This window comes from Zonotrichia albicollis, chromosome 2, assembly GCF_047830755.1.
Source record: "Zonotrichia albicollis isolate bZonAlb1 chromosome 2, bZonAlb1.hap1, whole genome shotgun sequence".
NCBI classification, from domain to species: domain Eukaryota; kingdom Metazoa; phylum Chordata; class Aves; order Passeriformes; family Passerellidae; genus Zonotrichia; species Zonotrichia albicollis.
In genome coordinates, this window is record NC_133820.1 from 98,841,256 (window position 1) to 98,857,156 (window position 15,901).

The following is a 15,901-nucleotide window of genomic DNA, read 5'->3' on the forward strand; positions in this document are numbered from 1 at the left end:
CAAACATTCATGTAACAACAGACATGTAAAAGCAAACGGGTACCTCGGGTACATCCCAGCTCAGGGAATCACAGAATGGGTCAGGCTGGAAGGGACCACAGCAGGACACCTGGTCCAACCTCCTGCTCAAGCAGGGTCATCCAGAGCACATAGCACAGGATTGTGTCCAGACAGTTCTTGAGTGTTTTGAGTAGAAAAGTTGCCCATTTTTTTAAAAGGTTGCAGAGTTGACAGGTTGGGCCAGTTGCTGCCAGGGTGGAGTTCTAACTGTTTGTTGTTATAATCACCTGTTGTTATTGGTTTTTCGTTAACTACCTGTGGATGATGGTTGGGAATTCCCCTTTTTTGTTGAGTAACACCCTGCTGCTTCCTGGAGGATGGCACCCGGGATGGTGAAGAGGAGGGGACATCGGGGTTGGCAGGTAAACCTAGCAAAAACCCCTAAAAACAACGAGCCAACACGGAATTGAGGGATCAAAGGGATGTCTAGACATGAGGAACAGAATCCAGTGTCCACTAAGACCGTTTTTACCCCTCACCCTAACCTAAAAGACGTTGGCTAGACAGAGGACCTCGAATGTTAAATTGAAAAACTGGGAATCTCCTGGTGCTCTCGCGAGGACAGAAGCCCCAGCTCTGCCCACAGTCCAGCAGACAAAGCTGCACTTTTCCTCCTCCTCCTCCTCCTCCGTGCCACTCCTGGGAGCAGCGGCGGCGTGAAAACGACCCGTCGGTTCTTCCCACCTGAGCTGATTTTTTAATAAAGGCATTAAAAAGGAGAAAGATCTCCTGCCCTATTTATTTCATTGAGTATCTCCAGAGAGGGAAACTCCACACTCTCTCTGGACAATCTGTTCCAGTGCTCGGTGAACAAGTTCTTCCTCATGCTCAGGCAGAACTTCCCGTGCATCAGTTTCTGCCCCATGTCCTGGTGATTGGCACCACCAGGAAGGGCCTGGCTCCCTCCTCTGGGTACCCCTCATTTAGTTATTCATACCTTGTTTCTTAATGTGTTCTTTAATCTCCTCGGCTCTGGTCAGGTACTCGGATATCTTCTGCTGGTAGCGGTGCTTTTTCGCCTCATCAGTCGTGGCTGTGAATCACAGAAAGTCACGGGCCAGCTGAGCATAGGGGCCGGCCCTCCCGAGCCCTGCCCGGCCCGGCTCTCCCGGGAGGAGACCGCCAGGGCTCCAGCACTGCCCGTGTGTCCCCAGGGCCACCCCGAGCCCCGGCGGCGGCGCCCGGCCCGGTACCTTTCCTCGCCTGCAGCAGGAGGTCGATGCCCTCCTGGTAACACACCAGCGACTCCTGGAACCGGGACGCCGCGTCCAGCTGCACCGCCCGCTTCAGCGTTTCCGCCCCGGCCCGCTCCAGCGCGGCAATGCCATCGTTCCCGGCCCGCGACATGGACGGGGACGGGGACACGAACCGGAGGGCTCCCGACGGGAACGGGACGGGGAGTGGGGACTAGGCGGGGGAACGGAGGGGAGGTGCCGCACCGTTGTCCTTCCGCCCGCCCGGAACTGAAGTGCCGCGGCAGCGGTGTCCGACCGGGACCAAGGGTGCGCACGGCGATGGCGGCGGCGGCTGGCCGGGCGGGCCTGGGGCTTGCGGGCACTGGGAAGGTGAGGACCTCGGGTTTGTGGGCACCGGGAGGGTGAGGCTCTGGGGCTTGCGGGCACCGGGAAGGTGAGGACCTAGGGTGGGGATTGGGGGTGTGGGGGAATCCAGGGGGAACGGGAACCCAGTTGGGGATCTGAGCTGGGGCTGAGATTTGTAGCCTCCGGGACAATGGGGATCCAGGTGGGGTTCCGGGAAAGGGATCCAAGGGGATCTCGTGGAGGTGAGTCCATCTGGTGATCCAGGTGGGGCTGGGACTCGTGGCTGTGTCATCTGTTCGCAGGTGTTCACAGTTGTAAGGAAAGTGCAGACAAGTTATGCCCTCCTCTCCTTGCAGGTGCTGGGGAAGAGCGTGGAGGGGATGGCGTCCCCGGTGTGGGTTCGTTGTCTCTTTACCAGGTCCAATATTCCAGACTCGGTATGTGCTTGACTTGCACTTCACATTTCTTACATTTATAGTTTTAGTTTTATTTATTTTTAATTTTATCTGGTGCTAGTTGACTCTTTTCCCTAAAAGCATTCTTAAAGCCTGTGGAAAAACTTGCCATCCAGAGGCTGATCACAGGCTCCCTGATAAATTGCATGTGAATTAGGTGTTGTGCTGGTACAGGGTGTTGTCTGTGTATTTCTGTGCCATTCTGTGGCTAAACTCTAGAGTTACTATACTTATCAGCTAACCATCATAGCAATATGTTTGACTTCATGTTATAAAAGCTAAATATGAGGTCACTTTATTGGTGCTTTGACTGCCTGAAAAGAAAAATATGTAAGAATTTTTACCAAGATTGAAGTGTGTTTTGGGCAGTAGTGAACTGCAGTACTAATGACCAGATATTTAAGGATAAAACCTCTGGTTTTGTGAACTTTTTATTCTAGGTATTTCAGCCACGGCCTGGAGATCATGAAAAGTATGGAGGTAACCCTGAGGAGCCCCACAAAATCCATGTTATCACCAGAATAAAAAGTGTCATTGGTCGTCCATATTGGGAAAAGAAGATAATCCGTGATCTGGGACTGGATAAAGTATGATTGTTGTTTTTTATACTTGTGTATGTCAGAACTAAGTTGGTGAGTTTTATAAAGATCTCCATTTTGCAGTCACAAACCAGAATTACATGTATAGCAGCCATAAAGCAGTCTGAGAAGGTGATGATGTGTTTAAGAGCTGAGGTGAATGTTTGAGGCAAATGTGCTTTTAGTGGGAATTCAGAATATCTCTGTATGGTATTGTGCTGCATTGCCTGAGGAGAACTTTACCCTGAGAATTCTTCTAAATGAATAGAAATAGGTTTGTAAATACTTTGAATTCAGATCTCTGCAGGTCATATTATTCAGAAATTGTAGGAAGGCAAATAAAATTAATTTATCAGTGAAAAGGCTTCCAAATTCAGGATTCTAAAAGTTTGTGTCAAAGATGTGTTTATCTGAGTTTTTCAGGCCAACTGCACATTATGCAAAGATTTGTCTAATCAGTGTTATATTACAGAGAAAAAATGTGTGCTTGATCAATTTTAGATATAACTGAAGAAATCAGTTTTGCCCCTAAACTCTTGTATTTACATTTATGGTATTTTTAACAGTTGGAAGAAAAATGCATTTATAGTGGTGTAGGAGTAAAGCTGGAATTGTCTTTTGACTGGAATCAAGTTTTGATTGCGTTATTTTTTATGTCAGTTCTTGATGCATGGCACTTCTCTAAATCTTACATTTGCAAACGTGGTTTATTTTTGTACTGGTAGTGTGCAAAGTTCAGTGAACAAAGATTTTGGATTTGGCAACACATTTGTAAAACTTGTTTTATCCCTTACGTAGGCACATCAGCCAAGACTGCACAAAAATATCCCTTCTGTGAACTCCAGACTGAAAGTTGTTAAACATCTGATAAGGTTTGTTAACTATTTGTTTGTTTATTTGGAACATTTAATGTAACTCCCTTCTAGTCACAGGAGTTCACTAAGCAAACTCTTTTGCCTGTAGAATTCAGCCACTGAAGCTCCCCCACGGGCTGCCAACAGAAGAGGAATTGTCCAGCACCTTTCTGACAAGCAGAGGAGAGCTTATCATTAAAAAGCGCCTGAAACCTGTGGAGCAGAAAGAAATTAAGGCATAAGGTGTGCTGGTTGGATTTAGATTTTATAAAATAAATATTTTAAATCCCCAGTTAAGAGTTTGTGTATGAAAAGTAAAAGTTCTTACTCTGTTATGAATGGCGAAGGTGGTACTGATGCTTAAAGAAGGATTGCAGGTGTACAGATACAAAATTCAATGTTGTTAATAATTACCTGAAATATTAAATGAATTATGGGCTCTCTGTGTTTTAATTTTGTGGCTAGATTGCTGCAGTTTTTGGCTAACTGTAAGTTCTCTTATTAAAGTTTGACTTTATTGGTAAAGTCAAATAAGCAGAGAGGTGAGTAGAATAGTTCTAGCTAATGATGGTGAGGACATTTCACAGCTAGCAGTAATGATTTACAGCAATACTGCAGGACTTCCAATGCACAGAGGAGGCAATTGGAATTGGAATTGAAAAGCCCTCTGTTTAGTTGTCACATGAGAATTGGAGAGTGATTTACCATGGTTATCCAGATCTCACTCTGCTTGTTCCCTGTTACCAGGCTTGCAAGGGTTCCTCGGGGTGAGAGAGATAGACGAGAATCTTGACTTCATGATCAGAAGGCTGGATTTATTATTTTATGATATATAATACATTAAGACTATACTAAAAGGAATAGAGAGAGTAGTTCAGAAGCTGCTATGTTAAGAATAGAAAAGGAATGAATAACAAAGGAGCTCTCTCTGATTCTGTCCCAGAGAGAGCTTGTCTTTGATTGGCCCTTAATTGTAAACATGGAACATGGGCCAATCTCAGGTGCACCTGTTGCATTCCACACATAACCATTGTTTCCATTCTCTTTCTGGGGCCTCAGCTTCCCAGAAGAGGGAAAAATCCTAAAGAAAGGATTTTTCACAAAAAATCTGTCTGTGACAGTTCCCTAGCAAACAGTCTGTCCTCTGGCTTCTTCTGTAGTTTACAAAGCATGTGAACTCTCCATTTGGGAGTTATTCACCTCTTGATTGCTTTCTAATTTGTCTTTCAGGAAACCTGCTGTGATCATATGTATCCCCTGATCCTAAGTGTTCAGTAAGAATAGCCTGAGAGCTGCAGTCCATGTGAAAGCTAATGCTTTTCCTTTTCTAGAATGGCAGACGTTAGAAATGTGGAGACCCTGAAGAAAACCTCTGATGTGAGTTAGAATTATGGGCTGCAAGCTTATAAAATACTACTGTGTGTGTAATTTTATTTACAGTTTTAAGAACTGTGGCCAAAGTTAGCAAGCTGCTGCTGTATCAAATGATAAAGTAGTTTGCATTCCAGTCAGGATAAATTCTGTAATTTAACACGCCGCGAGCCATTCCCACATTAGACGCACTGAAGAGGAGTTAATCTTAATGACTGCATGTTGTGAGAACATCAGAGGGATGCAGTCACTGAGAATTAGTGTTTATCCTTTCTGCCTGCTTGCAGAGAAGAGTAAACACCTGTAGGAGTTCAAAGGGGACAGGGATATAAGAGCTGGAGGCACCGTGCGGAGGGAAAAAGATAGGTGTGCTGGTGTTTGAGGGTTTTTAGGATGAGGGGAGAGATGACTATCTTGATTCTATGTGTTAGAGGCTTGATTTATTATTTTATGATATATATTAAAAGAAAATTAGTACTAAAACTATACTAAAAGAATAGAGAGAGGATTTCATCAGAAGGTTAGAAAGGAATGAATAATAAAATCTTGTGACTGACTGGAGTCTTGACACAGCTGGACTTGTGATTGGTCATCAAATAGAAACAATTTACATGAGACCAATCAAAGATGCACCTGTTGGTAAATCATCTCTAGCCTACATTCTACAGCTATCAGATTGTTATTGTTCACATTTTTTTTGTGAAGCTTCTCAGGAGAAAAATCTTAGTGACAGGATTTTCATAAAATATGTTAGTAACAGGCTGTGGTAGTGGCACTGATGAGTGTAATGGCCCCTATGGCCAGGCTGAAGCCAGAAATGAGAATTTGAGCTGAAATAAAATAGCATGGGAGAAGTGATTAATTAATCACTTTTCAGATAAATTAATCATTTTTCAAGTAAATTAATGTTGCTTTTTTCACCTCCTGCCTTTCTTCCAGCAACTGGACAGCATCTTGTGGTGCAGTGTGTTATGACTGCAGTCTCTGTGAGGTGTTGATCATATTCCCACAGGAAGGTACAAGCTAGAGTTTGAGCCCTCTTGAAGGATATATGTAGTGCATCCAAGGCACAGGACATTCTTTAAAAAGATGGTGCAAGTACTAGGACACAGAAAATTAGGCAAATGGATCTTGCTGCTGGTAGATAACAAATAATAAGACTTGTGGCTGGATCGGTGTCCCGGAGCACCAGGGCTGGCTCAGCCTTGCCGGGCACGTTCGGGGTTCACGTCCGTGGCGCTGCAGCCTGGGGAGCTTCCAGCAGAGGGCTCTGCCAACTCCATCCCACCCGCTCTGTGTATGGATGTGCGTGTGGATCTCTGGTGCTGCAGCCTACAGAAGTGCTGCAGGGTATGCCGGAGGGCCTGTGTTAATGAAAAGGCTTGGTACCGTTCACAGCTGAAGAAGTGTCTGATAAACTATGGACACTGCAGGCTCCCACATAGAGAGAAGGCAAAATACACAGTAGCTGTTATTTCTGAGTACGATGCAGCAGCAAGAGGTCTTTACAGAGATGTTTAATTGACAAGCTGACAGTTCCAATGAAAAAGAATTTTTTTTTTTTAAAACTTTTTAATGTATGTGTACGTTTGGGTGTTTCTGAAATGGTATTTCCCCCAAGGGCCCCCACTCTCCCACAGTTAGTCTGCTATCCCAAACCTTCTCTGTTTGAGCATACATGCTCTCAAGATTTGCTCTCAAACCCTAAAACCTGAACCAGCAGCGTGCACAAACACAGTGTGTGCCCACACCCTTTCAGTAATGGAGCTTTGTAATGCTCCATGTAGATCTTTGTGAAGCACAGGTAGGAGACTTTTTTTCCCTTTTTGTGTAGGGAGCAGACAGACTGACTTAGGAAGATTGCAAAATTCAGATTGGAAAGTACCTTTCTGGTCTCCAGTCCAACCTCCTGCTCAACACAGGGCCAGTACTGAGGCCAGATGAGGTTGCTCAGTGGGTGTTGAAAGCCTCTGACAGGGACAGCTCAGGCTCTCTCCAGAGCTGGCACTGCTATTTTGTACAGCTGTTAGATACGTGTATTAACAGATAAAAAATAAGGTGGGTAAAATCTTGTTAAGTAGTGTTACAACTTCCTTGCAGCATTAATCTGCTGCTTGAGAAACTGCAGGCACAGATGAAAACTCTGGATATTCTCATGATGAAAGATAAAAATTAAAGGCAAAAGGTAAGTTACATTTTGAACTGTTAGCTGTGTTATCTTTTAAGGTTTTTTTTAGCCTTAGCTGGAAAAAATCCCATTGCAAGTTTGTTCTTCTTCCTGGCTTCATTGTCCTGCCCCATTCTTATTGTGTCTGGAGGAGAAATTCAGAATGTTTTAAATTAGAAGCAAAGTATGAAATCAGGGCCTCAAATCTAATCATTACTCAGAGATATCAATGTCCATTATTTCCTATAAAACCTGTCTCTCGCATCCCCATCATTGGCATAGTTGTGTGTTTTGCCAATACCCTTTTTGTTGTAGGTCTGGACAGTGTTAACTCCTGCATTATAGGCTGAGATCCCACCTGGAAAGAGGGTCAAAGAAACATGTAAACAGAGGTGCTATTTCATCAGTAAATAATACTTCAGAGTTGCCAGGAGAGGCAACCAGGAAAGGTTACTTTTTGTAGGTGGGTATAGAACCACAAAACAAATGGAATGGAGAGAGGAGGGGGAGAGGCCACCCTTACTCCTTGCAACTGAAAAATGTCATGGTATTTGCCAGATTTCAAAAAAAACCTGCTAGAAGGCTAATCTTACTCTTTTATTCCTTTTAGTGCATACTAAGGAATATTATTTGACATGAATATAGGGACGGGGATGTGTTTAGCTTTCTGCAGTGCTTACAGCATTATCATGCTTGACTCTACATATGTGAAGTGTTTCAAAGCTGACAAAACTCAGCCTCTGAGATGCTGTTCCTCTGTCCAAGATAGAGATTTTTTCTGGATTTATCATCCTGTATAAAATCTCTGTGTCTTGTCCTAGGTGCTCTTCAGTGTTCCATGGCTTGCCAATCTTATGGTACTGTTTGCCAGCCTGAAAGCGAGACAGCAACATCACCACACCAGATACCCCACTACTTATCCACAGCTCTTTGTTGCTTACAGGCTGCTGGTGTTCATTTTGGTCCTCAGTCTCAGGATTTACCTCTTTTGTGACTCTATGAAAAGGACACAAGCATTTCTCATGGCGCAGGCAAAGCCAGCAGATGTGTGAGGTCCCTTTGGACACAGAAGAGGAATGCCAGCCCTACTTCCTTGTCTGTCAGAGTCTTAAAAAAACAGCACAGCTGCTGTTGAAAAGGTGACAGTATGGAGAAAGCAGGATTACTGCTGCTTCACTCTTTCCAGGTGCAAGGTGACTGCCCCTCTCCTCCCCAGCTGAATCAAGGGTGGGAAAATCCATTTCCTATAGGGATCTCTCCTTAATCCATGATGTAGTAAAGCACAAGTCTGAGGGGGCTTGAGCTGTTAGAAAAACAGATCCCATGCATGCAGCAAATGTTTAGGGATTTTACAGATAAGGCTACAACTTGGCAAACAAGCTAGGCACAAATGTAAGCATGAATAATGAAGCAAGATCCCCCACAACCCAGGCCCCTGTGGTGCATAAAGTATAATTAACCTGATGGTAGTAATTGCAGCCTACAGCATGCTCAGTTTAAAAAGGTGCTTTTTGAAAAAAAGACCTATTATCTAAATGTGAAATAAGGACAATTAATCTCTTCAGTCCCACAGGAGTGCTGGGAAGCAATCATCAGTTTCACAGTGTAAAAGCAGTGTGCTCATGCACTGATGCTCACCCAGGTTCTTCCCTGGTGCTGGGAGCTGACAGCCTGGTTAGCATGGGCTTTAGTCTGGCCAAAGACTTGGTTGAAAACGCTTAGGGGGTTGCTTTTCAACGAGGTTCCTGCCACTCTTCTGACTCTGCTTCAAAGGAAGGATGAGATTTATGTTTTTAAGAAGGTTGGCCATACCTGTGTTAAGCCAAATGCATTCCCATGGTCACCCAGGCCATCCTTCAGTTCTGTCCCAGCTCTTGAAAGATCACACCAGCAATCAATCACAGCTGGAGCAAGACCCTCACCATTGCCAGCTTTTGCCATCTTGGCCTGGTATTTCTCCATGTTCTTCTGCTGTCTTCTCTAAGGCAGGAACTTCTACAACATGACATGCATGACTTTGCCTTTCATTTTAGAATCCAAACCCAGATTTTCTAAAGGTCATTATGACTGAGCTGACAAATCCTTCTGAATCTGTTTAGAGTGAAACAAAGAATTGACTAATTTTACTGACAAGTACCTTAGAAATCAATACACAGATGATATAAAAGACTTTTTTCTTCAGATTTAGAGGGCATTTCTCTAGCATGCAGATTGAAAGTGAGGTGAGTCTTGTTTTGAATCTAAACCTTTGTGTGGATTAGTCCCAGATTTAGTCCCTTTGAATTTAGGACTATAATGGAGAAATGTTCAGAAGTTCAGGTTTTCAGGGAAACTCTCAGTGGAGAGAGAAAAGTAGGTTCAGAGGTTGGGTGCACCCAGCAGACTTCTGTTTTTTTCTGTGATGGTCTTAAATGTCATCTCAAAGGCAACCCTTTTCCCAACATAAACTTATGTGTCCAAGTAGGGTCTTATTTGATTGATTGTGAAAATATCTGCTTGCTTGGCACTGACTGACAGAGACCAGGATCCATAACAGGCATGAGCCTGTGCACGGGTGTAAGGGGAGAATGAACAACTGAATTAGTGCCTACCTACACAGCTCACACCATCTGCTTTCACAGTTGTCCCCAAAGCTCCAGTTGTGTCAACATTCAGCATGTTCCCATAACACTCTGAACAGCCTAAGAACATGTGCTGGTTTCAGCTGAAACGAGCACAGAGCAGTCTTTACAAGCAGATGTCAGGCCAGTGCAATGTGTGACTCATGCTGTTAAAATGCTTTCAGATCCCTGACTGAAACCCACCTAACAACTTGTGCATCCTCCCAAACACAGCAGGAATTCTGTTCTACAGCAAAAACACAATTAGAATTGAAAAAATGAAATAGCTTTTAATTTAAAGTCCCATTGCTAGGAACCATGGAGGAGCCTTGTCTGAAAACGGCTGCTCCCCTTCAGTTATGGGATGCAGTAACATGCTGACAATGGGAAAATGGGCTTCTGGATTTAATGACATTTTTGCAGGCAAAGATCCAGGAACAATAACATGACCAGAGCTGCAACTGCTCAGCATTCGGATATGCAGAGACTGCGCCAGGCCCCTGTTGTTATCCCCTCTTGCACAAGAACAACAAAGGTCAGCAGCCCCAAATTAGCAGGCGGTGCGGTTTCCAAGCTGCTGTAGCTGTGCAGCAGTGAGGAAACAGCCGCTGGATGGCAGAGCTCCCGCGGCAGAATCCATCCTGACCCGCTTCTCCCCACGGCAGATTTTGAGGGTGTGAAATGCCGTTTTGCTCTTTCAGCAGCTCTTTTGCATTTTTAGCGGGGGAATTCGTCCCGTGTCATTGCACTGAGAGATTCTGTAAGTTTTTGCTGTGCTGTTGATACCTCCCATAGAGAATCACCTGCACAAAGTCACAGCAGCTCATGCATGGGGCTCTTCAGGTTCACAATTATGACTGAGTGTAAAGAAGGTTAGAAAAGGAAAGTGCATCTGACAGGAAGGAGAATAGAACAGATGTGGCTCAAAACAAGTGACATTTAAAAAGTTTCAAAAAGCACTAAAGGTGATTCACAAACCAGTAATCTCCAAATGGCCTGTGCTACTATTCCCTTATTTTTGGGGCAGAAACATAAAGGATGTACTAGTTTGCTTTCTCTGTATCACAGTAATTGAGGCACTCCCACCATGAACAACTTTATTTTCTGCTCATATGTTCTATACAAACCTCCTTTGCCACACCTGGACAGTTTCACCTGAATTCCCTGGGTCTTTATTTACACTCAGCTAGCTCTTCAGCCTCCATCTAGAGCAACCTGACAGCTCTACTACTGAAATATTTTGTGCATATGGTAAGTGTAGGATATCCATCTGTAGTACATATAACAAGGGCCACAGTGATCCACTCAAGGTCTCCACTGATCACTCAGTATCCATGATAATAAATAAAGAGCAATATAAACAATAAAGAGCAAGCAGCTCTTTATTGATCACAAGAGTCTCAGGGCAGGGACAATTTGGTTTACCCAGAAGCCAGGCTGCAGGGCACTGGACCAGATTTAGTAGCAGCCACTCTTCAGTCTTCTCTCATGTGTCTGGCAGGAAGGAAAAATTGCCACTGGCAATTAAATGGTTCAGGACAAACATCTGTGGGATAATCTGGTCCTCTGTTATGGCATTTATGGCTCAGGCATGCAGCTGTGTCTTTTTAGAGTTTGTCTTCATTTCTAGAGGAAAGATACAAAAATATGCTGCAAGGATTTTTATTATTATGACAGGAATCTATAAACCTGGTTTCTGTAACTATGCACACACCCAAACCCCTTTAAAAACTTTGTTAGTTTCTTGATCTGAATCAGCTAAGGGGTGGCTGAATAAGCAGGGAATTAATAAAATAGAACCTGATTTAAAGGACAAAAATGAGTCAAATTTCTCCTTGCCTGCTTTGAAACAAGAAACCTTTCCAGTTCTTGGAAATTGAGTGTGGAAGACTGAATACTGCAGCAGTAGAGTCTCAGGTCAGCCACATCCTCCCTGTGTGGGTTTTTCCATGTTCTTGAATATTTCTTCCAATTGCTAATTAGCTTAATAAGAGGTGGGTAAGAAGTGAGTGATCCTAGTTATGCTTTCAGGGGAGAAACCAGGCTGACACAAGCTTCCCAAGGCAATCAAGCCCATTTGAGCTGTGGGAGGTTACCCAGCCTGGGTTAGGAAGGCACAGTGCTCTGGCTGCTGGGAGAAGGTCTGTGTCCTGAGGCTGCAAGATGGCCTCATGGGGAAATGCAGGGATTTGTAGATGGGTGAGACATGTGAGGAGCTGGCAAAACATGGATGAGAGGTGCAGCATGGAAGGGGCAAGCTGCACCTGAGCTATAGCATAGACAACCAGTGTCACTGGAAACTGAAGAGCTTTTAGAGGAACATTTCCACTAGAAGCAGGGGAAAGCTGACAAATACAGAGGAGTATCTAGTTTGAACTCACGTGATCTGCAAGGTGAACGAGGCTGATGTTCAGTTTACCTCTGAAAAAAACATGAGGGGAATAAACAGCACAATCACAATAGGTGAGAAAGACAAAATTAACATAATACAGTGGCAAGGGCAATATTAAGCAACAAATCAAAGACAAACTTGCAGGTGTTTTTGTACAGTTGCTAGAGACTTCAAAATCAAGCCAGAACACAAATGCCTGGACCAAATGACAGCCCTGACACAGAAGGTGTCTAAGAGTCTCGGTGGAGGCTAGAAAACCAATGAGATGCAGCACTGCCAGCTTCATAGGAACCACTGAGGAGGATGTGGAGGTGTGATGCTGTATGTAGAGGGATGCTCTATGTGAAGGATTAAAATGTTACAGCATAAAAATACAGGAAAAGAAAAGCACCCTAAAAACCTGTGGGTGGAAATCCCAGTTGCTACTGATAAAAATGCTGTAGTAGGACTGTACTATCCTTTTTCAGTTCTGTGACAGTGGTCAGTCAGGCCAGAGGAGCAGTAAATGTGGGATGGTGGCGTGGGTGGGGGCCTGCACACTGGCTGGATCAGTGCTTCATCAGGAGGAGGTGCAGAAGCAGAATTTTTGGTTGCAATAAATCCTGGCTTCTAGGAGGAGCTGGTTGAGGAACGGACAGAAACAAATGGTAGAGTGAGGCACAAGGATTTTGTGGAGGCATAGAATGTAAGAAAATAAAGATTGTGCAGAAGGTAGTCTCACACCTGAGGAGTTGCAGCTGTACTAATCACCAAAGATTAGGAACAGGCTTGCCCTTAATAGGCCACAGCTGTGTCCAATAAGATGAGTGCTACAAAAGAGTGGGTTAGTTGGGTGAGAGGAGATTCTGGGGTTTTGTTGGTTGTGCTGTGAAGAAGGAGTCAGGGCTGCAATGAGATGCCGATGAGAAATCCCCAAGAAGGTATGGGAGCTTCACAATAAGATGACAATAGGATTTTGTGTGAGAGATGTTGGTGGGAAACTACTCTGAGGTTGCAGTCCTACAATGTGATCTCTTTTAACACTGAAATGGGAAAAAGCAGGTCATATGCATCCAATCTGGGAGTATTCAGTTTCCAGGAAGGCAATTAAATAACCTGAGGCAAGCATTCAAAACAGTTACCCCCAGCTGCAGCACTGGCTCCATGGGGGTCCCTGGGACCGCAGGCTGGTGCCTGTCCTGGGCAGTGTAAGAGGCTCTGTCCTGGCTAGGAAATCCCAGCCCAGTTTTGTAACGAGTAACAAAGCAGAACAAACACAGTTATTCAGCACTGCCTTCATGTGCTGGTATTTCCCTTTGTTTTCTGCATATCTTGGAGATAGGCACAGACACGTGGCTCAAACAGATCCAGCTGCAGCATTTGGAATCAGCCATCAGAACAATCTGCTCTCCCCCGTAGCTTAGGGCTCTGACCCAACAGGGACTTGGTTTTGACAGTGTTTTCCTGCTGCTTCAGTTACTGCTGAAAGAGGGGGTTTAATTGGTCCCTCTGCCTGGTTTCTATGAAAACCAGTTGCTGCAGCTCCAGTCTCCAGGCAGATCCCTGCCTGAGCCACGGAGGGATCAGCCCGTGCCACCTGCAGCTTAACAAGTTGATGAGTGAGAAAAACTCCACCTCACACTTGCTCTTTGCTGTAGGAAGCACATTTAAATAAATTTCCCAGTAGTAACATCAGTTGTAAAACCAAATCAGAGGTCCCCAACAAAGAAGGTTTTTCTTCCCAGTCTGCAATTTGTTTTCCATTTGCTGACTGCTGATTCTGATTCAGCAGTGTTAACTTGGAAAGGGCCTTAAACAACACCTATTGCATTTCCCCTCTCTGCAAAACATGACTGCAAAGCGGGCAGGTTTAGGGTTAGGAAGAAAGTCTTTCCTGTGAGTGTGGTGAGGCCCTGGAATAAGTTGTCCAGAGAAGTTGTGGATGCCCCATCCTGAGAAGTGTTTGAGGCCAGGTTGGACGGAGCCCTGAGCAACCTGGTCTAATGGTAAGTGTTCCTACCTATGGAAGGGGAGTTGGAACTTGGTGATCTTTAAGGTCCTTTCATCTCAAACCATTTTGTGGTTACATATGATGTACGGCAACTTTTACATGTTGATCTGGAATGTTGTTTAAAACACCTACAAAATTGCTTCGTTATCCTGAAAGTTTTTTTTTAATTATCCAACAAATTTGCTGCTAAACTCACTGCTATTTGTCTTGCCCTCAAGGGGAATGGAAGCTGGTAGGTCCTTGTCCTTTGTTTCTTTTGTATATTAGAAAATCATAACTATGTGCTTTCTCTCTCTCTCTCTTTTTTTTTTTTTTTTTTTTTTTTTGGGTCAAGGGGAAGATCTAATTCCTTATTTCCACAGGCTGTACTTTCCATCAGGGTTGTGATCATCCTGAGCATATTTTTGTTGGTGCAACAGGCACAAACACTGTTGCCAAGCCTCACTGACTGACAGCTGAATAGCTGAGAGAAGTGTTACCCCAGGTGCTTCACACACAGTGCTGTAACAAAGATAACCTCACAAATGAGATATTCCTTCTTTTTTATTTCTTCTGTCTTTGACATCAACTTTGCTTCCCACCAGGATCGCCAGCCCTTTCTATGGGATGGTTGCTCACCTCCTACACTGCTGCTTGACCTCATCGAGTGTTTTGCACCTGTGTTTAATTGATTCCTGTGTTTGGTTCCTTACAGGTTTTCACAGTTTCTAACCACAATGGAAGTGCTCATGTTTCCTCTCCGTGTAGCCCATGGTTAGATAGCTCACATCCTCCATTCATCTTCTGACTGCAAATTTCAGCGACAATGCTCTAGGACAGACTTGTGTATATCCACTTGGAAATCTCATGAGTTTGGCCAGAAGCTACTGCTAACCAGTGCTTTTTCCACTTATTTTAAAGCCCTTCACATACGAGGGAAATTCATATTTCTGCTGAAAGCATTATCACCCTCATGTTATGGCACAACCATGGCCTCTCTCTTGGCCACTTACCCAGTTAGATAAAGATTTTAATTGATCTGAGATGGCTTCTCCCTTCCAAGCCAGGCTGCCAGCACCCTCCTGACAGCTTCTTGCTGCTTTGTTGTCCCACAGGATCTCCTGAAGGAGCCATTCAATCCTTTACTCTAGCACCTTCCTCAGTATTTCAGGCAGGTGTCTTGGTCTTTGATTCCCTGGAACTTTTTTTCCCCTTTGCTTTGGCTTTTCTCTTTCCTTGCTTGTGCTTCTGCTTTTTCTGATATGTTACTTGGTACTAAATAATTTGCTTTGCAAGATGTCTGTTGTTTTGGATTTTTTTTCAACAGGCCATGGGTCAAAAGGGTGACCAAGAGTGCGACTGCAGCTGCTCTGTCTACATCAGGCAGAAAAGGAGCTTCCAGCAACATGGACAGAGGTGACCAGAAAAGATCAGAGAGGAGCAACAATCTGAACTCATTATTTGTCAGGAAACCTTTTGCTCAAATCTTAAGGCAGCATGCTACTGTTAAACTTTCCCTGTTTATTTGCTCCTTACTACCAACTTATCAAGCTTCAACTAATTTTCTGCAGAGATTTTCTGTATTTGCTACAAAGTGCTGGTACCCTAAAACAAAATTTGGAACAAAATATGGAATTTCCATAATTTGGAATTTTAAATAGACTTTAAAATCTAAATAATCCTTTGTGGTGACGCTGCACAACTCAGCAGGCAGGTCTGCAGGCCCTTGGGTGTTGCTACCACAATATGAAGCAGCAGCTTCATAGCTTCAAATTGGGCTCCTGAGGAGCTCAGAGATCTGCAGGGGTGGCAGCACCAATAGTGCTGACAAGGAGCTTCTGGCAGCAACTGGGGATGACGTGAAGGCAACCAAAGAAGGCTCCACTCTTCTTCACCCTTGGAACTCAAGCCCCA

The 15,901-nt window shown here is 44.2% G+C and overlaps 3 protein-coding genes across 5 annotated transcripts in view; 1 reads left to right on the plus strand and 2 right to left on the minus strand.

Moving 5' to 3' along the window:
• Nucleotides 1-1,407, minus strand: part of MITD1 (microtubule interacting and trafficking domain containing 1) — a 4,823-nt gene extending 3,416 nt beyond the window's left edge. For both annotated transcript variants that reach the window (XM_074535779.1, XM_005486427.4), the window contains exons 1-2: nt 1,254-1,407; nt 998-1,093 (exon numbers count right to left, since the gene is read on the minus strand). In XM_074535779.1, the coding sequence (XP_074391880.1) occupies nt 998-1,093; nt 1,254-1,407 (250 nt within the window). The remainder of the gene's footprint in view (nt 1-997; nt 1,094-1,253) is intronic.
• An 86-nt stretch (nt 1,408-1,493) lies between these two features.
• MRPL30 (mitochondrial ribosomal protein L30) lies at nt 1,494-15,456 on the plus strand. Of its 2 annotated transcripts, XM_005486424.4 has the most exons (6): nt 1,494-1,625; nt 1,958-2,038; nt 2,497-2,643; nt 3,433-3,506; nt 3,598-3,731; nt 15,315-15,456. In XM_005486424.4, exons 1-5 carry the CDS (start codon nt 1,575-1,577, stop codon nt 3,728-3,730), a joined length of 486 nt encoding a protein of 161 aa, XP_005486481.1. In that variant the 5' UTR covers nt 1,494-1,574; the 3' UTR covers nt 3,731; nt 15,315-15,456. The 2 variants fall into 2 exon arrangements, with proteins under 2 accessions (XP_005486481.1, XP_074391881.1); XM_074535780.1 differs by lacking the exon at nt 15,315-15,456 and having other exon boundaries at nt 3,598-3,780.
• Nucleotides 7,082-9,114, minus strand: LOC141728246 (lysozyme g-like). The gene is given in 4 exon segments (XM_074535781.1): nt 7,082-7,384; nt 7,765-7,811; nt 7,813-7,898; nt 8,839-9,114. Coding segments are annotated over 4 exon segments (405 nt in total). The 5' UTR covers nt 8,989-9,114; the 3' UTR covers nt 7,082-7,262.
• Nucleotides 15,457-15,901: the final 445 nt, after the last annotated feature.